We start from the raw sequence: 20,989 nt of genomic DNA on the forward strand, positions 1-20,989 counted from the left end.
GGCTCACATTTTAAAAACAAGCTGGTAAATGAGTGGGCCCTCCGCAATGGAGTCCAGTGGACTTTCCACCTCCCGTATCGACCCCAGTCTAATGGCATAGTCGAACGCTGGAATGGACTGTTAAAATCCCACCTGAGGCCTACGGATGGCAAATGGGGAAACAGACTGGATACTGTGGTGCAGAGATTAAACAACCGGCAGACCCCTACGGGCAGTCCACTCCACAAGGGATTCTTCCCTACAGGGAGAACCCCTCCTAGCCCCACTGTACCACTCAAGGATCCTAAATATGCACCCGGAGACACTGTGGTAATCAAGCACCCCAGCTTGGGTACACAAACACGTGTACTACACTCCTACAAGGGAAAAGGAGTCTGGACCACTGCCGATGCTGAACTAACACCAATAACCATTACTGAGGCTTGGATCGTATCCAAGACCGGCTGACCTTATGTTTTATTCCAGGAAACTGAGGCAATGATCCCGGACAGTGCTCCAACAGAATGGACCCTTCCCAATGCTGACTTGAATCCGGGAAGCTGCTATGAACTTGTTGTATATACATCACTCCTTGCTGTGACGCTTGCAATTGCTGTTGCTAGCCATAGACTAAACTTTGTGAGAAACCCTAAGCTGAAGCAAGACGTGGTACTCCGACTTGCCATGGTTTCCATCCTCATCTCAACTGTTGCTGCTACACCAGAACATCCGCTCAAAGGTGCCATTCAAGCCATCGCCTCCGCTGCTGGGGCCACGAACTGTTGGATGTGCACCTTGCTCAATTCATCCACTGGACTAGGAATCGAGTTCATCCCTCTCAGCCCGAATGACTGGTGGAACAAGAGTGATGTTTTCCGATGGGGGCCGGTATGGTTTGACGACAGCGACCACCACACTCCTAAAAATGACTCTCGGGGGGAACTCGGGGGGTGGCAAGGAAAGTGGAAACAGACGGTATGGGGTAAGCCAATAGAATATGTAACTGGAATCTCCACAGACATGTACCCCATTTGTTTCGAGAATAAGGAAGGCAGTGGACCTCAACTAGGTAGTTTTGCGGACCACCAATGCACCCACATTGCAACTTTTAATAAAGGATCAGGGGCCTGGGATATGTATTCACATCAGGATAGCCACACCCACCAAGACACCCTAAACTGCTGGGGGAACATTCTCAATGTCTCCCTTGGCCACAGACTCTTGTTTGGCATTAGCAATGCCGCCATTATCCCCCTAAACTTTAGTCAATACCCAGAAAGTAAGACCTGGCATAATAATTCCCTCTTCATAGTCCCTAGCACTGGATACATTTATAACCCTACACTGGTGAAAAGCAATAGCCTGCTGCCTGGCCAGTGTGCTAAGGCAAATCTTTTTCGACCAGACCAGATCCTACAGGACCTATTAATTGCCCTCCAGTGCTCCATCACTAACAACAGCTACTGTGCTGCATATCATGCCCCCAAAGAAAAGCCCCTGGGGAAGGGATGGTATAAGGGACCATATTCCCCTATCCTTAACAAGGAACCTGGGCTATTTTTCATTTGTGGGGAAAAGGCCTATAAATACCTGCCAGTAGGCTGGACAGGACGGTGCTCCCTGGGACACGCTGTGCCCGGAGGACTAACAGTACACCCACACATCACGGCTCCAGGTATTACCAACCTCGGAAGCTTCCTACACAGATCCAGGAGGAAATTCACCCTAAACCCTCTCATAGAACACCCCTCAGGTTTTCACGCATTTGCCCGTGCATTTTGGCCTTGGCTTGGAGTAATTGAGCTCGAACAAGCCTTAGTAAATGTTTCAGGACAGCTGGAAATAGCCCTCAACCACACTGCAGATGCTCTAGGCATACTCAACGAGCAGATTCAATCTGTAGCACGCTTTGCCCTGCAAAATAGGATTGCATTAGACGCAATTTTGGCTCAACAAGGAGGAGTTTGTGCTGTAATCAATCAGTCTTGCTGCTTTTATGTAAACCATTCAGGGCAGATAGAACAAGATGTGTCTGCCATAAAAGATGCAGTTAAAGTGCTACATGCTGTAACTAAAGATGGAGAACTCTCATGGCTGAGCTGGTTAGCCCACCAGCTGGGACTCTCTTTATCTCCCCTTCTGCATTTTATTATAACCACTATTCTGATTATTCTGATTGTAATAATTGCCTTTTGTGTAATATTGTGTGTTGTAAAATGTTTAGTTAATACAGCCGTTTCCTCTGCGCACATTCGATATACAGCGCTGGGAAAGGATCCCAGTCAATTCCTCGACCCCGAACCCTCTAATCAGGCCATTGGGTACTTTTAAATTCCTCCAAGGTGGGCAAGAGGCACTGGCAAGCCACCATCTTGCATTCCTGGGACGTGGTGTGTCGTATCAGGGGGTGGAATGCAGCCAGGCAGCCCACCCCTTTCTCAAACAATCTTGCTTGCCCTCTGAGACATCTGTCTGTATACAGAGCAGAGAAGGAACAATAAGAAGATCAGCATAGCCATTAAGCTTTGATCTGCTTTGACCAGGATATGCAAGCTTCTGACTCTGAGTAATGATTAAGGAAATAAGCTAAGCTCGAGGCTGCAAGAAGTGTCGGCTGGCACCTATGTTGATTCGAACACACAGTCCCAGGAAGAGGAATTTCCCACTGAGAAAACAATGTCCAGTACTTCAAAATTTAATCATCTCAATTCTCTCTTACAAGTGTAAATTAAGTTCACAACTTCCTTGTAAGAACTGGTCTCACAGCAGACAGACCAGCATCAATTGGCATTACAGATAAGAAAGAGAAAATACGTGACCCACTGATTATATAAGTTGGGCCCAGCACACACTCACTTTGAGTGTCAAACTACCATTTACCTGCTGGTCGGGTTAGGTGTTTGACCTCCCGAGGTCCACGGGGACGCCCACCTCGTATTTTCGTCTTTCCGAGGAATTGAGGGACCGATCCTGGCCTGACACGCTGGGACCGAGTGACGCAGAAAGGGGTAAAAATTGTACCTGTATGTGTCCTTTTGTTTTAGTGCATGCATAGAATAGAGCTCTTTAAAGATTAAGCTGTCATTTGGTACCATTATTTTCTATTTCCTATCTTTATTTTCCTTGTAACCATTTTTTTTTTAAGATCTATCTATCTATCTATCTATATATATATATATATATTTGCCAGCAGTTAAGAAATAGAACAATAGCCATTGCAACCACATGATTTATAAGCTTCTTCAAATAAACCTGTAACTGTTTAAGCTTTAACCTGACTCCTTCAGTTGCTGTAATAGAACCAAGCACAATTTAAAAGAACTTCAGCCGGTCATAAAGGGACAGATATAGGGAGAGCTTGGGCGTTTGGATTTGTGTCACACCCAGGTGGCAAAATTCAGTTGGGGCGCTTCTCAGTCTCCCCGAGGCTGCCCGCTGCGAAGGAATTATGAAATTCTAGCAGCTGAAATCTGAAGCGTAATAAGCTCTCCCTGTACACTTATTGGGGCACTCGTCAACCTCCTCCAGGTTGCCCACTGCAAGGGACCCCGGTCTCAGCAGTTAAAGTCTCGAGTGTATAGTATACACACGCACACCACTCACTGCCCTGACCATTGGTTGGCAGAACTGGGGCACTCGTCAACCTCCTCCAGGTTGCCCACTGCAAGGGACCCCGGTCTCAGCAGTTAAAGTCTCGAGTGTATAGTATACACACGCACACCACTCACTGCCCTGACCATTGGTTGGCAGAACTGGGGCACTCGTCAACCTCCTCCAGGTTGCCCACTGCAAGGGACCCCGGTCTCAGCAGTTAAAGTCTCGAGTGTATAGTATACACACGCACACCACTCACTGTCCTGACCATTGGTTGGCAGAACTGGGGCACTCGTCAACCTCCTCCAGGTTGCCCACTGCAAGGGACCCCGGTCTCAGCAGTTAAAGTCTCGAGTGTATAGTATACACACGCACACCACTCACTGCCCTGACCATTGGTTGGCAGAACTGGGGCACTCGTCAACCTCCTCCAGGTTGCCCACTGCAAGGGACCCCGGTCTCAGCAGTTAAAGTCTCGAGTGTATAGTATACACACGCACACCACTCACTGCCCTGACCATTGGTTGGCAGAACTGGGGCACTCGTCAACCTCTTCCAGGTTGCCCGCTGCAAGGGACCCCGGTCTCAGCAGTTAAAGTCTCGAGTGTATAGTATACACACACACGCACCACTAACTGCCCTGACCGTCGGCTGACAAGTAGCTAGTTCGGATTAGGCTTCTAATCCGAACTAGCTGTACTCCTCATTCCATGAGAAGTACAGCTAGTTCGGATTAGAAGCCTAATCCGAACTAGCTACTCCGTGCCGCGTGTAGCCGCGCGGCACGGGGTTCGAACTAGCTGGGATTTAAAAATGGCGGCACCCGGTTTATGCAAATGAAGCCCGGGAAATTCAAATCCCGGGCTTCATTTGCAAGTGCGGTATGCCTACATTACCCTCCTAGTTCGAATTAGGAGGGTAGTGTAGACATACCCTTAGATTTGACATGTGACAGAAGATATGTAGGAACTTGGTGCCCAGGAACAAGACACCATCCTGGAACTGGCTTTGAACTGTCTCTGAGGAAGTCAACCTCAGAGAGATCAGAGAAAATATTGGAGTTCAAATTTAAAAAACCCACTATTATTCCTGCAAAACCTCCCATGCTTCAGTCACTCCACAAAATGAGGGTCAGAATGCTGCAGGACTACATATCAAAAGATAAAAATGTACTTGTTGCTATTTAACCAGTTTGCATTTTTTGTCTTTTACTCAGAGACAAAGAGGTATTTAAATGGGAAAAGTGCCTGATGAAAACTTTTTAAGGAGGAATAGCCTGGAGTTAACAGGAAGCTTACAGAAGATAGCAGCCTGTCATGGCTTTTCCTGGATCAAAGTGTGTGTGCACATGAGGGAGGCTTATTTTGTGCTCAGTAGAGTTAGAATTACGTGTGACTGGAATATGTGAAGAGGTTTCCTCTCTAGCAGATCATACCTATTGCATCATCCCGGCATGCAAGATTTCTTTGCTGACATCTGAACATAGTGGCATGGAGCAGATTTAGTAGTGTAACGTGTCTTTTCATGGCTTTTGGTCAAGGACATAAGAACTCCAAAATTACATTTGGGACAGGTGATAGAAAAATAAATCAGAACCTCATAAAAGGCCAATTTGACTTCAGCCAGTGTTGGTGTAATAATATCACATACATGTGACAAAACAGGGAACAATATGTCATTGTAACCAGATTTTTTTAATAAGGTAAAGTCAACTTGATAAAAGTGGTGTCACTTTCTACCTATTCCTGTCATTCTCACTGCCTGTGGTTTGAGTCCCCTTCTCTAATTCAATTGTTATTTAAATGTTACCTTACAGTGTTTTCCCTAATAATTAGTGTATCTGCCCCTGAAGGATGCTTTTGAAAATCTTAGCCAAAGTTGGTGTCCTCTGCAGTTTTACTCCTTTAACTCAGAAGCCCATGTGTTCATCACAGTTTACAGCAGCACTCTAGCCATAACAGCACACAATAATCTGAATTTCTAGAAGGATGAAAGGTTTTTTTTTTATTTTTCAATTTTATTTTCTGGTCTTTAATAGTAAACTTAAAAAGGCAATTTTAGTCACAATGCGGATAAGTAAATCTTTCAGTTTGATATACCAAAATTGTCTTTATTTTATTTTCATGACATTTAACATTTACCCCTATTTAGAGGCACTGACTTTGGGATTTCCCTGGGGGTTTTGGATCCCTGTTCAAACCCAGGACCTGCACCCAGTCCCACCCTTTCCCAAACCCTCACTCCCACCCTGTGTCTTTCTGTGTCTGCCTCATTCCTGCCCCACCTCTTCCTGCCCCTCTTCCACCACTTCCCCTGACTTCCTGCTCCTCCTCCCTCCCAAGCACCTCCTTCATGCCATTGAATAGCTGACCATGGTTGGTAGGAGGCACTGAGGGAGGAAGAGAGGGGGCATGTCTACACTACAATGCTATTTCAAATTAACTTAATTTGAAATAGTTAATTCAAATTAAGCTAATTCAAAATAATTCATCTATACACAAAAACTATTTCGAAATAGCATTTTGCTATTTCAAAATAGCATGTCCACACCAAGTGGACCCTGAACTGAAGTTAAGACTGGCCGGAACCAGTGCCGGCAGAGCATCAGGTTAGGACTTAGTGTGTGGGGCTGCTTCCTGAGGCTAACTGAGCTCCGTGCTTAAAAGGACACTATCCCCACCTCGGACAGACGGTTCTCAGGGTTCCCCACTTGCTTGTCTACCTCGATGAGGGACAGCGAAGCAGTCCTGTCTTGGAGTGCCCTGAGCCCCCTCACTCGGGACACCACAGCATTCGGCCACATGGAGCCAGAACTGCCCCTGGGCACGCCAGTGCATCTCATGGGGTCATTGCCATCAGCCTGGCTGCACTTGCTTCAGGCTGCCATCCGGGGGGGGGGGGGGGGTCCATCGGAGGGCTGTCAGGATCCAGGAGGCCCTGAGGGAGAGCATCCACCCTGAGAAGCCCTCAGAGCCTCCCTGGTCCCCCCCATTGGGGGCTCATGCCCCATTCCCTCACATCCTTCCACTTACCCCTTCCTAGCCCCCCCTTCCTGACATCAAATAAAAGACACATATGTTCAAAAATAGAAACTGGGTTTATTGAACAAAACTGGGGGGGGGGATGAACCTCTGGGGAGACTGGGAAAAGGATATGGGAGAGGGAAGAGAGAGGGTGGAAGAGGGGAGGGGGAAACCTGGGAGGAGGGACAAGGAAGGAGGAAGCAAGGGAAAGAAGGGGGGGGGAAGCTCAGGGCTCAGGGTTGGAGGTCTCGCCGAACCAACTTGATTGTCATGCAAACCTGCTTCTGGGTTCGCATGCGGCCTTTGGTGGCCAGGCTGGTAGCTATCCTGCCATAGACAGCTGCATTCCTCTGTCTAGTGAGGAGTTCATGGATGTTGGGGGCATCCCCCCCCCCCAACCTGAATAAGGTCCATGATCTCCACCCTGGATTAGGAAGGCATCTGCCTTCTCTGGGCCCTGGCAGGCTCCTGGGAGCTGGCAGACTGCTCCTGGGGAGTGGTGCAGGGCTGGCTGCCAGTGGCTTGCTGGCTTATGTTTTGGGGTCACTGGGTAAGAGGTAGTGACTGCTGGCTCTGGGCTGGCAGGTTTGGAGCTGGCACAGGCACTGTGGCCAGAGTCAACCCCTTTAAGGGTTCCGGGGAATGGGGAGAGGGAGCTGTAAGCAGGAAGCAAGGGGAAGAAGTGGGAGGGGAAGCTCAGCACTCAGGGTTGGGGGTCTCGCTGGACCAACCCGACTTTCATGCAAACCTGCTCCTGGGTTTGCATGTGGCCTTTGGTGGCCAGGCTGGCAGCTATCCTGCCACAGTCAGCCGCATTCCTCCGTCTAGTGTGAAGATCATGGATGTTAGGGGCATCCCCTCCAAACCTGATTAAGGTCCATTATCTCCACCCTGGACTAGGAAGGTGCCCGCTTTCTCCAGCCCCTGTCAGGCTCTTGGGAACTGGCAGACTGCTCCTGGGGAGCAGTGGAGGGATGACTGCCAGTGGCTTCTTGGCTCATGTTTTGGGGCCACTGGGTCAGGGGCCCCGTTGCCCACTGCTGTCTCTGGGCTGGCAGGCTTCGAGCTGGCACAGGCACTGTGGCCAGGGTCTACCCTTTTAATGTCTCTGGGCTGGGAGAGAGGAGAGTAAGCTTTCCTGGTTGTGCCCAGAGTGGTCAACAGGGCTCCCTGGGAAGGGCTAGAGGCCCCCTATTTTGAATTAAGTGTATACACAGCACTTAATTCAAAATAGCTATTTCGAATTTGGCATTACTCCATGTCGAATGAGGTTTACCAAATTTGAAATAAGAGTTCCACTATTTCAAATGTATTTCGAACTAGCGGTTTGCCTGTGTAAATGCTATTAAAGTTAAATCGAAATAACTGCTGTTATTTCTAATTCACTTTGTAGTGTAGACATACCCAGAGAGAGGGAGGGGAAAAAAATTGATCAGAAGGTCTAGTGGCAGGTGGGAGGGCAATCTGCGGGGAATGGGGGGAACTGAAGTGCAGGGCTGCTGGTGGGAGCTGAGCACCCACTATATTTTTCCTGTGAGTGCTCCAGTCCCAGAGGACTCACAGAATCTTCAACTATGCCCCCATTATTTTCTGTCCTGCATTATAAATGAAAACTATCTAATAGAGAAGAGCAAATAAATGTGCTACTACTATTGCCCTAAGCATTAGTTAAAATGAAATGTGCCTGATATTACACCTGGATTATTTCCTTTTTCAAGTTGCATGGAAGAAGCTAACCTATGCTAATAGGTGTAACCTGTCAGGGCAAATGGTCATAATCACTCACTAGTTTTCACCCTATTATATCCAGCTCTCTAACATTTGTATTCTTTGCCTAGAAAAAAACATAAAATCTTCCCTGATATAGTTTGAAGATGAAATAAAAACTGGGAGTGAGGTATATAATGAAGATGATGAGTCACTGATAGAAAAAGATATGGATTATTTGTAAACAGGATGCAAATAAACAATATGCATTTTAATATGGCTAAATGTAGACACTGAAGAACAAAGAACATAGCTTGTACTTATACAGCCAGGAATTTTATCTTCTAGACTTTGAAAAAGAGTTGTGGGCCATAAGGGATAATCAGCTGAAAATGTGTCTCCAGAGCAACATTATAGGCAAAAGATTATCATGATCCTTAGGCATTTAAACAGGAGAATCTCTAGTAGAAGAGAGAGGTTATTTTATCTCTTTACTTGGCACTAGTGCAACCACTTCTGAAACACTGTGCCCAGTTCTGTCCTCAATTCAAAAATTATGTTGAAACATTTGAGAGAGTTCAGAGAAGAGCCACAAGAATGATTAAAGGAATAGAAAACATGTTTTATAGACTTAAGAAACTTAATTTTTTGTTTGTAACAAAGGAAATCTTAAAGGATAACTAGATTGTGAACTAGCTTTACATGGAGAAAATACTTAATTTTCTCTTCAATCTAGCAGAGAGGTAGAATTAGCTTAAATTTTGAAATGACAAGAAACTTCAAAAGGAAAAGAGATTTACTGTATTTTGGGGTTGTCAAATTGCCCCATTTTAATAATGTTGGAATATTTATTTCCAAAGATTTTTTGGAAACGAGAAATTCATTAAAACTGACCCTTTCCCACTACATGATCATTTTCAATGAATCGGCATTTCTAGACAAATTGTTTTTGTCAAAAAAGCTCTGCTAGCAATATCTTAGTGAGGGGAAGTTACGGAGTGTTTTTAAATTTGAGGAAATCTGCCTCTTCTTCAAGAAATCAAATTTTGATTCTGGAATATTTTCTAACTACTCCCCTATCTAGGACCTTCCCTTTTTCAGAATGTAATTAAGAAGGTAGGAAGTATTGAATTTCAGTTTCATTTGGCTATTGTTTACAATCCAGATGAGTACCACACTAGGCTAAATCCTTCTTCTTAAATAACATTTTCTTTTTGTTTATTGTCAGTTTGTGGTCCTGAACCACTGGAAACCAAGGCAGTTTTTCCTACAGCTGACAATGACAAATTGTATTGGATGCTAGCTGTTATGTCTGGAAGTGTAATGTTCAAGTCACTTCTAGAAGACAGGTATCAGTTTGTGCTATGAACAATGGTATATAACTATCCGTGGAATTTAAATATAGCATCTCTCATGATTCTGGTCTCTTTCCTGAGTCCTATAGTAAGCTATTCCGTGATATTTTTTTTCTAAAAATGTGAGTGGAATAACTTCCTATACTGGTTATTCAAAACTGTATATCATGTCCTATGGATCATTGTAGTCTCTAGCCTCCTGTCCCTGTGGCCCTATGGTGTGTCCCTATGGTGTTCTTAGCTTCTGTTTGTCAGAAGCTGGGAATGGGTGACAGGGGTAGGATCACTTGTTGATTGTTCTGTTCATTCCTTCTTGGGCCACCTATCATCGGCCACTGTTGGAAGACAAGATACAGGACTAGATGAACAATATGTCTGTTCCTATGTTCTTATATCCTGCAACCCTACAATATGTTGCATAATATGTATTTAAACTGGCTTGCAGGGAACTTCATTACAAAGAGGGCTTGTTTGTTTTTTTCTTTGTACATGCCACTGCTTGTTGAATATTCAGAAATACTAAAACTTCATTTAACTTTGGAACACTTTAGAGATTATTCAGAAATTTTCAAAAAACTTTACTTCCATGTAAGCTATTCTGTTATACTTTGAAATCTACTCACTGCATGAAATTCAGTGCTCCCAAAGTAAGGCAGAGAAGAAACATACTTTGTTGAATGCAGTCAAATATCCTGCTGATGATTCATTTTTAAATATTATTTCTAAAACTAGCAAAAAGTTTGGAATAATTAACATAGAAACTAATAAATGCAGGTTAAAGAGGTATGATCACATATAGAATCAGTGCTCACAATTTTAGAAAGATTTTTAATGCAGAAAAGGAACTTGATAACTTGATGCTGCAAAGGCTTTTGGTCAGGTTAATTGATGGGAGTTTTCAATGTTGGATATAGGACAAACTTATTTTTCAGTAGAATATATAACATAAATTAGAACCATATATAACCATTTTGAAGATTAAATTAGGGTTAATAACTATAACTCAAAATCTTTAGTATTATTATGAGATGAACTCTTAGGCTTACCCTCTGCATAAGATTTCAATATAACCACAAGCAGCCATTACCAGATATTGGGGGAGTTGAGGTAGGGGGAAGTGTGTGATTGAATTGTGTTGTTGAAGTTTGTCTAGCACCCCAAGTGCTTTGATAAAGAGAAATCCCTACAGATTAGATTATGTCACTATGTCTTTTCAGGGGAGAAGCCTCTTAATATTCTGCTCAGTCCTGCTTTGAGGCCCTGTCCATATTGAGATTCTGGCCACAGGGAGGGAACAAAGGTTGCTTTCCAATATTGTCCCTGGAGGTGTAAGTGGGAAGGAAGTTGAAGGATCCCTGACTGTCATTCTTATTCAGAGAGTAGTCTGCTGGGAACACAGGAGAGGTGTGGGAAGGAAGGGTAAAACCTGGCACATTAAAGAGGAGAAGTAATTCATCCTTACCTCTCCTTTGTCTTCTCGTACCCATATAGCAAAGTGAAATTGTGACTCTCTGGTCTGCTATGGAAGCAATGCCAGTTTAACATTCCAGTCTATTTCTTTCCCTTCATTAAGCTCCAGCCTTCCTTGGAGAGGCAGGAGTTAACCTCAGGAATGGACACTGCTCTCAGCCATAAGTACCTTTGCCCAAGTAAAGACAACCTTAATCAATATTTGGGGTAAATACAGGAGGAGACCCCAATGGGAGTTACACATATGCCTCCCTAAGTACTAGTACAATTTTGCCCATCCCCAATGTCTGAATAAGAAGATTAATATGCTCTAACCCAACTAGGAGTCCATACTTCCTAACCTCCACTACCTCAGTCCAGGTACAAAGTGACTTGCTGCTCTTTTGTTTTGTGGTCTCTTTTTCTGAGGAATGATCTGAGCTCAGGGTGATTGATCTTTCTTCCTGATGAATAAGCTGGCTCAGGTCATTTTGGTGGTGGGTTGATCTCAGCTTCTTGGCTGCATCTCATGTCTTCTTGCGATGACACCTCAGCAGTAGCTCCAGGTGTGTTACTTTCTGAACTTTTGGGTAAACACCTCCGCTGCTGCTCCTAACCATGTTGTTCTCTGCTCCTTCTCTTGCATCACAGTACCTTCAGTAATTTGGATTAATAGATAAGACCAGAAGAGACCATTATGACTTCTAATCAGACCTCTTGCACAACAGAGGGCTACCCCGAATTCATTTCTGTTTGAACTAGAGCAGAGGTTCCCAAACTTTTCTTATTGCACACCCACGTCCAGATCTACCCAAATATCCCACTCTCCTCATTATGGCTGATACTTTTTGTGTCCTTCTTAACACTATCTGTCTTTAGCAATCTGTCCATATTGCACTGTTACATACAGATATAGCTATATTGTGACATAGATAACTGACAAAAATACCCTCAGGATCAGAGCTCAGTTAGACTGGACAGTTGCTTGGCAACTGAATCCATGCTGTATGATGATTGGAATGGAGGCTCCATATGGCAGTGTCTATGTTCTCATCGGTGCCTCCAGATGCAAGTTAACTACTGTATTTTATATAATACATTTCCACTGAGTTTTAAAGGTTCATCTGTGTAGCCTATTATAATAATGCAATAAAAATAATTAACAAATAAATCCGCCATTACACCACTTCTCCCACATAGCCTGTTCCTAGACAAAACTCAAGTTCTCCCATGGACCAGAATAGCAAAGTTTGGGAACTTCTGAACTAGAACATATAGTTAAGAAAGGCACCTAATTTTGATTTAAATATTACCAGTCATGTAGACTACATCACAGTCCTTGGTAGGTTGTCCAATGTTTACTTGCCTTCAGTGCTAAACATTTGCTTCTTATTCCAATCTGAATGTCTATCTTCACCTTCCAGACATAAGATATTATTGTATCTAGGGCTTAGAATCATAGGGGAGGAAGAGACCTCAAAAGGTCATCAAATCCAACCCCCTGCTTAAAGCAGGACCAATCCCAACTAAATCATCCCAGCTAGGGCTTTGTCAAGCCAGGACTTTAAAACTTCTAGGGATGGAGATTCCACCATCTCCCTAGATAACCCTTCTGTCTAGCTGCTAGCTGACTGCCACAGGCCTAGAGGCCTGTAGCCAATTCCAAATTATTGCTTTGGAATGACACCATTTCTTCCCAAACGGAGTCAGATCCCTGGTCATTTCTCTTATCTTTATTCTGGAGTGACATTCTTTGCCTCCAAGGGTGTAGGGATAACATATTAATGTATTGTAAATTATTCCCCCAAGTGGAAGTGACTCCCCATAATTTGTTCCCCACAACTTAAAGTGTTTAGATTTATTATTATTATTATTATTATTATTATTACTTGTTAAGATTGTTAAATGTTTAGATTTATAATTATTGACCCTCTAGAATATAATTTGTTAGGAATATAATATTAGGACTATGTAGCCAGAAATAGCTTCCCTCCCTCCTCTGTGTCCCAGGGCATGCTCAAGCTTGTGCAATGGGGCTGCTTGAAATTGACATTGCAGAGATACATTGTAACAATGCATTGTCAAGCCACTAACTCTGCTCTGGGAGCCAAGCCCTGTAATTGACTAAGGGCATTGTTACATAATTGACGCCTGTTCTCTTCAAAACATTGTAACTTTACTCAGCACTCAGAGAATGTTTTAAGCAATACCACCCAGAAACTTTTGTAACTACAACTCTTATATATGTAAAGTTATTATTATACAAAATACTGTATGGGAAACATTAATTAGGGAATGTATGTAAGAGATAGAGAGCTTGGACGATGAATGAATGGTTCTGAGAGGTGCCAGCCTGAGAATACAGAAACAAAGGGCTGAAGAAGGCGTCAGGTGCCAGTGCAACCAAAAGGTGTCAAGTGGAGAAAACCAAGTACTGGAGGTCCACCCGATTAGATCACTGACGAGCACCTGGCAGCCACCCTGAAGACATCAGCATGATGCAGCACTTTCCATAGACTGGCATAGGAAGAAATTCCTATAAGAACTTGACTAAAAGACTATGGAATCAGAGTCCAAGGTTCTGCTGCCAGCCCACCAGGAGCTTCAGATGCGCATCTGATCAGGCCTTCACTCCCCACTACCATCACTTGTGTACAGAGTACCTGGCCAGTATTCTGTCACAAGCAACTTCCAGGCTGGTAACTATACACAGAACCTGAATGAATGGATGAATGAATGTTTATATGTATAAGGGTTAAGTAGTGATAGGAATAAGTAGTTAAACAACATTGTTTACTTCTGTCTTTTCTTTATTTTTTTTTATTATTATCTTTACAATAAATGTGGCTTTTTGCCTTATACCCCTCATAAGATCTTGCTTGCTTTTATTGGTACAACAAGGGGATCTGGCAGGCAGTAACCATTCTTCCAAAAATTGAGAGGGAGTGATGATGGGCAATTTATGAAGATGATGTCTTACTCATGTTTAGCTAATTGAACTTGTGTGGGAAGCTCTATTCAGCACCACTATATGTTTAAAAATTATACTACACCCTCAACATTTTAATACTTTAACAAAAATAAGTGAACTAAGCTTTATTTCATGTACTCAAAGTATTGAAAAGATGACTTTAAGTCACTTTGCCTATGAAAGGATGCTGTGTATTAATGTTTCACCTTTCAGAGAAGATTTACAGACTTCTTTCAGACACAATAATCTAACTGATCATTGCCAAGGCTTTTATGTCTTTAACGATGATGGTTGCTATAATACAAAAACAAAATCAATTATTTAAAGATTTCAAGCCTGTTCTGAAGCAGCATGAATGTAGGTATTGAGAGAGACTGGAGTTCATTTTGTTTTGTTCATTTTTTAAATTGTAAAGTGAGGCTACAAAAATAGGTACAAAGTAGATCCAGTGGATAACTGTTCAATATTTTTGAGCTAGTGGCTTCTAGTATTATAATGATCAGGAATGCTGATCCATGATTAAACTGAAACTCAATCATCTTTTAGGTACAAAAATATGTACCACCTTCTGCTCTCATCTCTCATGATTTCTATGTAGTCACACTTTCCAAATTGTCAGTAACATGCACCAACTATGTCATGTTTTAAGCTACTTGTTAAAGGATAGGGAAATAATCATTCAGCAATACCTGACTAAGGAAACTCTTCTGGTAGATGTTGTTCAAATTCTCTCAAGTAAGGGCCTGTCTGCACTGGCAAGTTACTGCACTTTATCTTTAACTTTACCTCCTTGAGCGCAGCAAATTGCAGCTCTGTAAAGCACCAGTGTAGACAGTGCTACAACATTGGGAGTCACACTCCCAGTGCTGTAATCTACCTCTCCTTGTGGGGAGCTAGCTCTGGGAGTTTTCCTAGAGCTACGGTAGCACTTTAAATTTTCACATGCAGACAAAGCCTGTTAACACCAGGGATGGTCAATGACTTCCAGTGTGTAACTCTACTGTTTAGTATTAAAAAGCACTAGAAGGCAGTTTAGAAATCTGACGTGCATTTGACTATAAGCATGTAATTAATTAAGTGACTTCAGGAGCTAATTTTTTAATTTTTAAAAATCATGATCAAATTGTCAATGCAAAATGGACCACTCTGCACACAACTTTCAATTTTATTTGAATCTGAAAATGTGCTTGTGCTTGTTTGCTTTCCAAACACAACGTTGTGGTACATTTTTGAAAATGTAGTCCACAGTGTGTCATTTTGAGCAAGCAAGGCACTGTAAGGCCTTTCTGGAAAAGGGATGCTAATGAGACCAGTCGGAATTGCAAATGCCGTGGGGGATTTAAATATCCCCTGCGGCATTTGCATGAACATGTCTGCCGCTTTCAAGTAGGAATAAGGGATCTTCCGGAAAAGGGTTTATTTTCCGCAAGATCCCATCTAGACTGGCGCTTTTCTCCGGCAAAACACCGAGCCATAAAAAAGCGGCAGCCATGTTCATGCAAATTTAACCCCCCTGTGGCATTTGCAATTCCGAAGTGTCTCATTAGCATCCCTTTTACGGAAAAGAGTGCCAATGTAGACACAGCCTAAAAGTAACAAAGACCATGAGTAGCACTGACATCTCTTTCTCTCCCTCCTTCTTGCTCTTTCTCTTTTTCCTCTGATATCTACTAACAGTGCTGCTCAAAAAGAGGTACTTCCTCAAAACCTTTCCAACACCCGAGGGTTTCTTTCTGTACCATTGGGACTTTCTGATCTTCGATAGCCTGTGGATCATAATAAAGATAAGAGATCTTGAAATGAAATGAATTAATAAACAAACAAGTTTTAAAGAATTCAGGTCTTTGGTTCTTAGTCTGACAAAAACTGCTTGTTCCTAAATTTCCCCTTCACACAAATATCTCTTTTTTGTTGTTGTTGTTGTGGTTGTTGTTGTTTTTTGTTTTTGGCATTTTCCTTTGCTATAGGCCTCAGATCTAGAGAAATGTAAAGCTTTATGCTGATAAATTACTGCACTCAGTTCCTATAAGAAAACATATCTGTCTTCTGAACTTTATAATACCCCATGAAATCTGCAGAGGCTTTATATTTCTATTCTGCAGTGCCCTAGGGGAGTTGGCTGTTATCAATAACTATTTTTCCCGTTTACTTTTAATATTTCTCAGTTAAAAATACAGACATGTTTGGCACTTCTACTCCAGAGTTTCTAGCTAGCTTGTAAAACTGTCATTTAGTATTGTCTAGAAGTCAATGCCAATGAAGTGTCCAATACTCATAAAACCACATTTCCTATAAAATGACTTGGTAATAGATGGCTTGAGGATTTGTAGCTCTCTTGTGACTGTTGTTTGAGACCCTTCTCTAATAACCACTTTTACATAATCAGATGGACATTATGAAACCTCATTCAGGAAATGGACCGTGTGAATGTTTCTCTATTATTTCCTCCATTGCTCATAGACTATACAACAGTTGGTAGTCATTCTGTGCTGAAATAAATTACCATTCTAACAATAGAAATCTAAGTGGCCTTGGAATAAGTCATTTCAACATATAATGCAGCACAGATCTTTGGGAACACTGAATTTGCCTGTTAAACTGTCTGCTAACTCAGTTGGTCATTGGTTTCATTGGTTTGGGTAAAGAAAAAGGGGACATTTGTCTGGAAAAATAATCTGCTTTTGTATCTGCCTCCAAAAAGAATATATTTAATTAGTAGCCTGATACTTTGAAAAATAATTTAAAACAAGTTATAGAGGATAAAAAAAAATATCTGGTGAAGTTTTTTCAGTATGTTTGGGGAATTAAATATTATGACTTACCTGGCAAGTGTGTTACACAAAATATGACTATGCACTTGTCATTAAAAGATGTTTTGTTTTAATTATACATATTACAAGGTGATTGTAAAAGCAATGAGGATGTTTATGTTGAACTTTTCTAACAATGGTATGTTCATTTTGTCTAATGGATATGATTTTAAGATGATAGTTTTGTAAGAAGCCCAAATTAAATTTATGAAATTTATAGTCTTGTCTAATGTTAAACAGACAAGAGTTAATTTTATGCTTTCTGAGTCCCAATTTGTAATTTTAAGAACACTATCTTTTGCTATTTTGTTGTTTTGCCTGCACACTTTTAATACATGTAACAAGTTTTGATTTTTAATTGTTTGCTATGTGTGTAATGCTTCTCTTTATAATTAGTTGATTTTAGAGTAGTGATTTTATTTGATATGGTAGGCAGGAAGAGCTTATACTGCCCAGAGTGTTTAATAATGTTAGGTGGGAGCAAGACATGAATTACTGTTCAGGTATTAAAATATACATTCAGCTACCATGAGCATATGTAACCCACACACCTAGCCTATGTCTACACTGGAGCGATCTTGCACTGGAGATATGCAAATGAGGAATATCGCCGAGCCTCATTTGCATATCTAATGAGCTGCCATTTTTGCAAAAGAGGCTTCTTCTGGCACAAGAGCCTCCTCCGCAAAATGGCGGCTCATTAGATATGCAAATGAGGCCCGGCGATATTCCACGCTTAGCCTCATTTGCATATCTCCGGCGCAAGATCACACCAGTGTAGACATAGCCCTAGTATGGTTCACTATCCCATATAAGACCAAGAGACCTCCATAGCATGGGCCTAGAAGGCAACTGGCTTTTAGCTTAAAGGCTAAACTCCAGAGATCGCAGGTTCAAATCTGCCTGGTGGTGGTTACAAGTGGGGGCACCTCCTGGATCTCAGCTGGCCTCTTTTTTTGAGGCATAAGGATCTTATACAAAACATTTTTTTGCGCAAAGTGGACCTGTCTACACTGCTTGTTTTTGCTCTAAAACCTCTTATGCAAAAAGGATTGGCAGAGAATATGCAAATGACAGTACAACAAATGCTAATAAGTGCTTCATTAGCATACTCTCTGCTGGCAAAAACCTGCAGTGTAGACATAGCCTGAACTCGGGATGTGCTTCCTCAGCTAGCAGAAATATGTAACCCATACACCTAGGGTACAGCTACACTAATGCGGGGGGAGGCAGTTCAGAAGAGGCATGAAAATAGCACTTTTATTTGCACATACCTTCATCCGTTTTTTTTCCCGGAAGGGGATTTTGCACCATTTGGCTCTGTACCATCTTTCAAAAGCCCCTGTAAACATCATTTTATGAGGAAGAAGTGGGCTTTCAAAGGGGGGGGGGGGTTCTGACATTTGGCCCCATGTAGATGGGGCCAAATGGCAGAAGAGCCCCTTCCAGGGGAAAAAGAACAAAAGAAGGTATGCAAATGTGAGCACTTCTGAAAAAAACCCACAGTGTAGCCATACCCCTAGTGTGGTTCACTGTCCCATGCATTGGCACCTAGATCACAGCAACAGATAAGACCAAGAGACCTCTACAGCATGGGCTGAGCAGCACCTGGCTTTTAGCTCAAAGGGTTGAGGCTCCTACATTAAGTTCCTGAGGTCCCAATTTTAAATCCACCTGGTGGTGGTTACACATAAGCGAGGGTTTTCTTTCGGTATTTTCTGCCTAACAAAATATTTAAGTTTCAGTACTAAATATTTCCTAAGCTTGCATAGAAGAGCAGCATGAGACCAGAGCCAGATAGTCTATATTAAATTTATGAAAGATTAGTCAGTGAGGTTTGTTCTGATATGAGATTTCTGTCTTTTATATCCAATTTCAGAACTTTGTCAGTAGCAAGCTTATTAAATTTATGTGTAGATAATTATTTTTAAAGATTATATATATTAATATTGACATGCATTTAAGTGTTGACAATTACATTAAATTAATTTTCCCACATTGCTGTCTATCACGGGGAAAATGCTGATGATTTATGATGTTTGCATTTCATTTATTAAATTTCTTCTGTCTCTTGTTACTTACATTATGTAAAATTATAGTTCTATAAACTTATATAAATTATATCGCTTTAATATGCCAGATATTTAGACCAGTTCTCAGCAAGGTCAAAATTCAGCTCCTACTTTATACTTACCCTACTCTCACCATTATTACTAAAACAATGAAGACTACAAATGGGTGTAGAATCAATGTAGTTTATATTCACTTATGGTTTGCTTCAAAGGACACTTAAGTCAAGGAGAGTCTCTCCATTGACTTCTTCGGCCTTATTTCTTGCTTTTAGGTTTGACCCATTTACTACTTGTGGTACTGATCCAATAAGGCACATGATTTTCCCACAGAAGCAAATAGGACCACTTACTTTCTTACTGTAAAGCATGAAATTAAATGCTTTGATGAATAAGGGTCTTTTAAGGACATTACTCATAGTCAGAGCTATGGACATTCTTTCATCACTGTTAAAGGGGAAATAGTTGTCCTCCTGTCACTTTACAATTCCATTCAATCTCTTGGTGAAATGATACTACTGGGCGTCTTCTATGGTATGTGCCATTGAGACTGAATACCAAGAAGTGTATGGAGTTGAGAGGGTTTTATGGAGGTATTTTCAGCTATACATTTAAACATGGACAAGAGAAAAGCATCTACTTCTTTTGTCATCATCCATTGTAAATAACCACAAAGAAACTTGTATACTGGGGAAAATGGATTCCAGCGTTAGAAATAAGAGTAACTTCAGAGTGATGAGTAAACTATTGGCTTATATGGCGAATTAACGAGAAACATGCTGTTCTCGAAACATTCATTTTGCAAATAGATACATGTGTCAAAATAGTCTTTTAATGTACACAGAGGTTGGAGGTGAATATTCAATTTAGCTAAATACATTTTCAGATTTTAGACAAGTAATAATGAATCAAATAACAACATGAGTCAAAAGACGCAAATATATTTCATACCTGAAAGGGTGTAACAATGTATAGACAACATCTTCTCTTATTTCACAATATTTTTTCTGATAATTTGTTCTCTTCAAACTTCTGTCAAGTCTTGGTTTACTCTTTCTGTTAATAATAATTAAAAATAAATTACAGTAAATATTATATATGGCAATAAAATGAAGCCTAGTAGGCGGAGAAAAGAAAATTAAGGTATCTTTCAAGGAAGAAGCAAAATATTTATTCCACAGTTTTGTTCAGATATATAATTCTATAAATATCATGCTTTGAAACAAAGGTTAATCACTGAGCATGGTAAATATATAGAACAAAAAATGAATGTCACTGGAAAGTGAATGAAACAAACAGCTTTGAAATTTAGTAAAAACTATATACATAAAAATATAGTAATGGCATAGATATTTTAAACCCATGAACAGTCAATCTGTTTGATGCCAGATTCCAGGAGTTGGTAGAATATGATAGGATAATACTTTAGGTATTCAAAAATCAAGATTCATATCAGAGATCAATTAAAAGTTTGATGATCAGTAAAAAGAGGAGCATTTAATTAACTTGTCATCCCATGTGAGTAGATCTGACAATTAATAATTAGACTTGGAAGGATTAAATCTCTGTTGGGAATTGTAAGTGTTGATTTCACCATACACAATCAATGAGGATTTCAATTGACAACAGAAATTTACAGAGAGGCGAAGTAAGAAAAATACTGGAGAAATAATACTTAAACCAAACGCTAATATTTAATGTGTATATTTTGACATGTTATGACAATTTATGATTTAATAGTTATAAAGTTTCAACTTCTTATTTTAATTTCAACATCTACTGTCATTAGATAATTATTGTCTGATGCTGCCTGTAATTTCCCACATCTGTGGACATTTAAATTAATATAAACAAGAACAAAATGTTTAAAACCAAACAACATTATCTGTCAAAATTATACAAAATTAAAATCTGTCATGCCAATTTATAGCAGTAGTCCAAAACACTACATTAAATATTTGATGTTAGCAATAGTACCATATTTTGGATTATTACTCATATGTTTTTATTAGTTAATTATTTGCAAAGGTAA

General features: G+C 41.1%; 1 protein-coding gene across 1 annotated transcript; it reads left to right on the top strand.

Moving 5' to 3' along the window:
• Positions 1–477: 477 nt before the first annotated feature.
• Positions 478–4,221, top strand: LOC149525742 (endogenous retroviral envelope protein HEMO-like). The gene has a single exon (XM_089775442.1). It carries the CDS (start codon positions 478–480, stop codon positions 2,308–2,310), a length of 1,833 nt encoding a protein of 610 aa, XP_089631568.1. The 3' UTR covers positions 2,311–4,221.
• Positions 4,222–20,989: the final 16,768 nt, after the last annotated feature.

The sequence above is a fragment of the Pelodiscus sinensis genome, chromosome 1, assembly GCF_052426305.1.
Source record: "Pelodiscus sinensis isolate ZL-2025 chromosome 1, ASM5242630v1, whole genome shotgun sequence".
Classification (NCBI taxonomy): Eukaryota; Metazoa; Chordata; order Testudines; family Trionychidae; genus Pelodiscus; species Pelodiscus sinensis.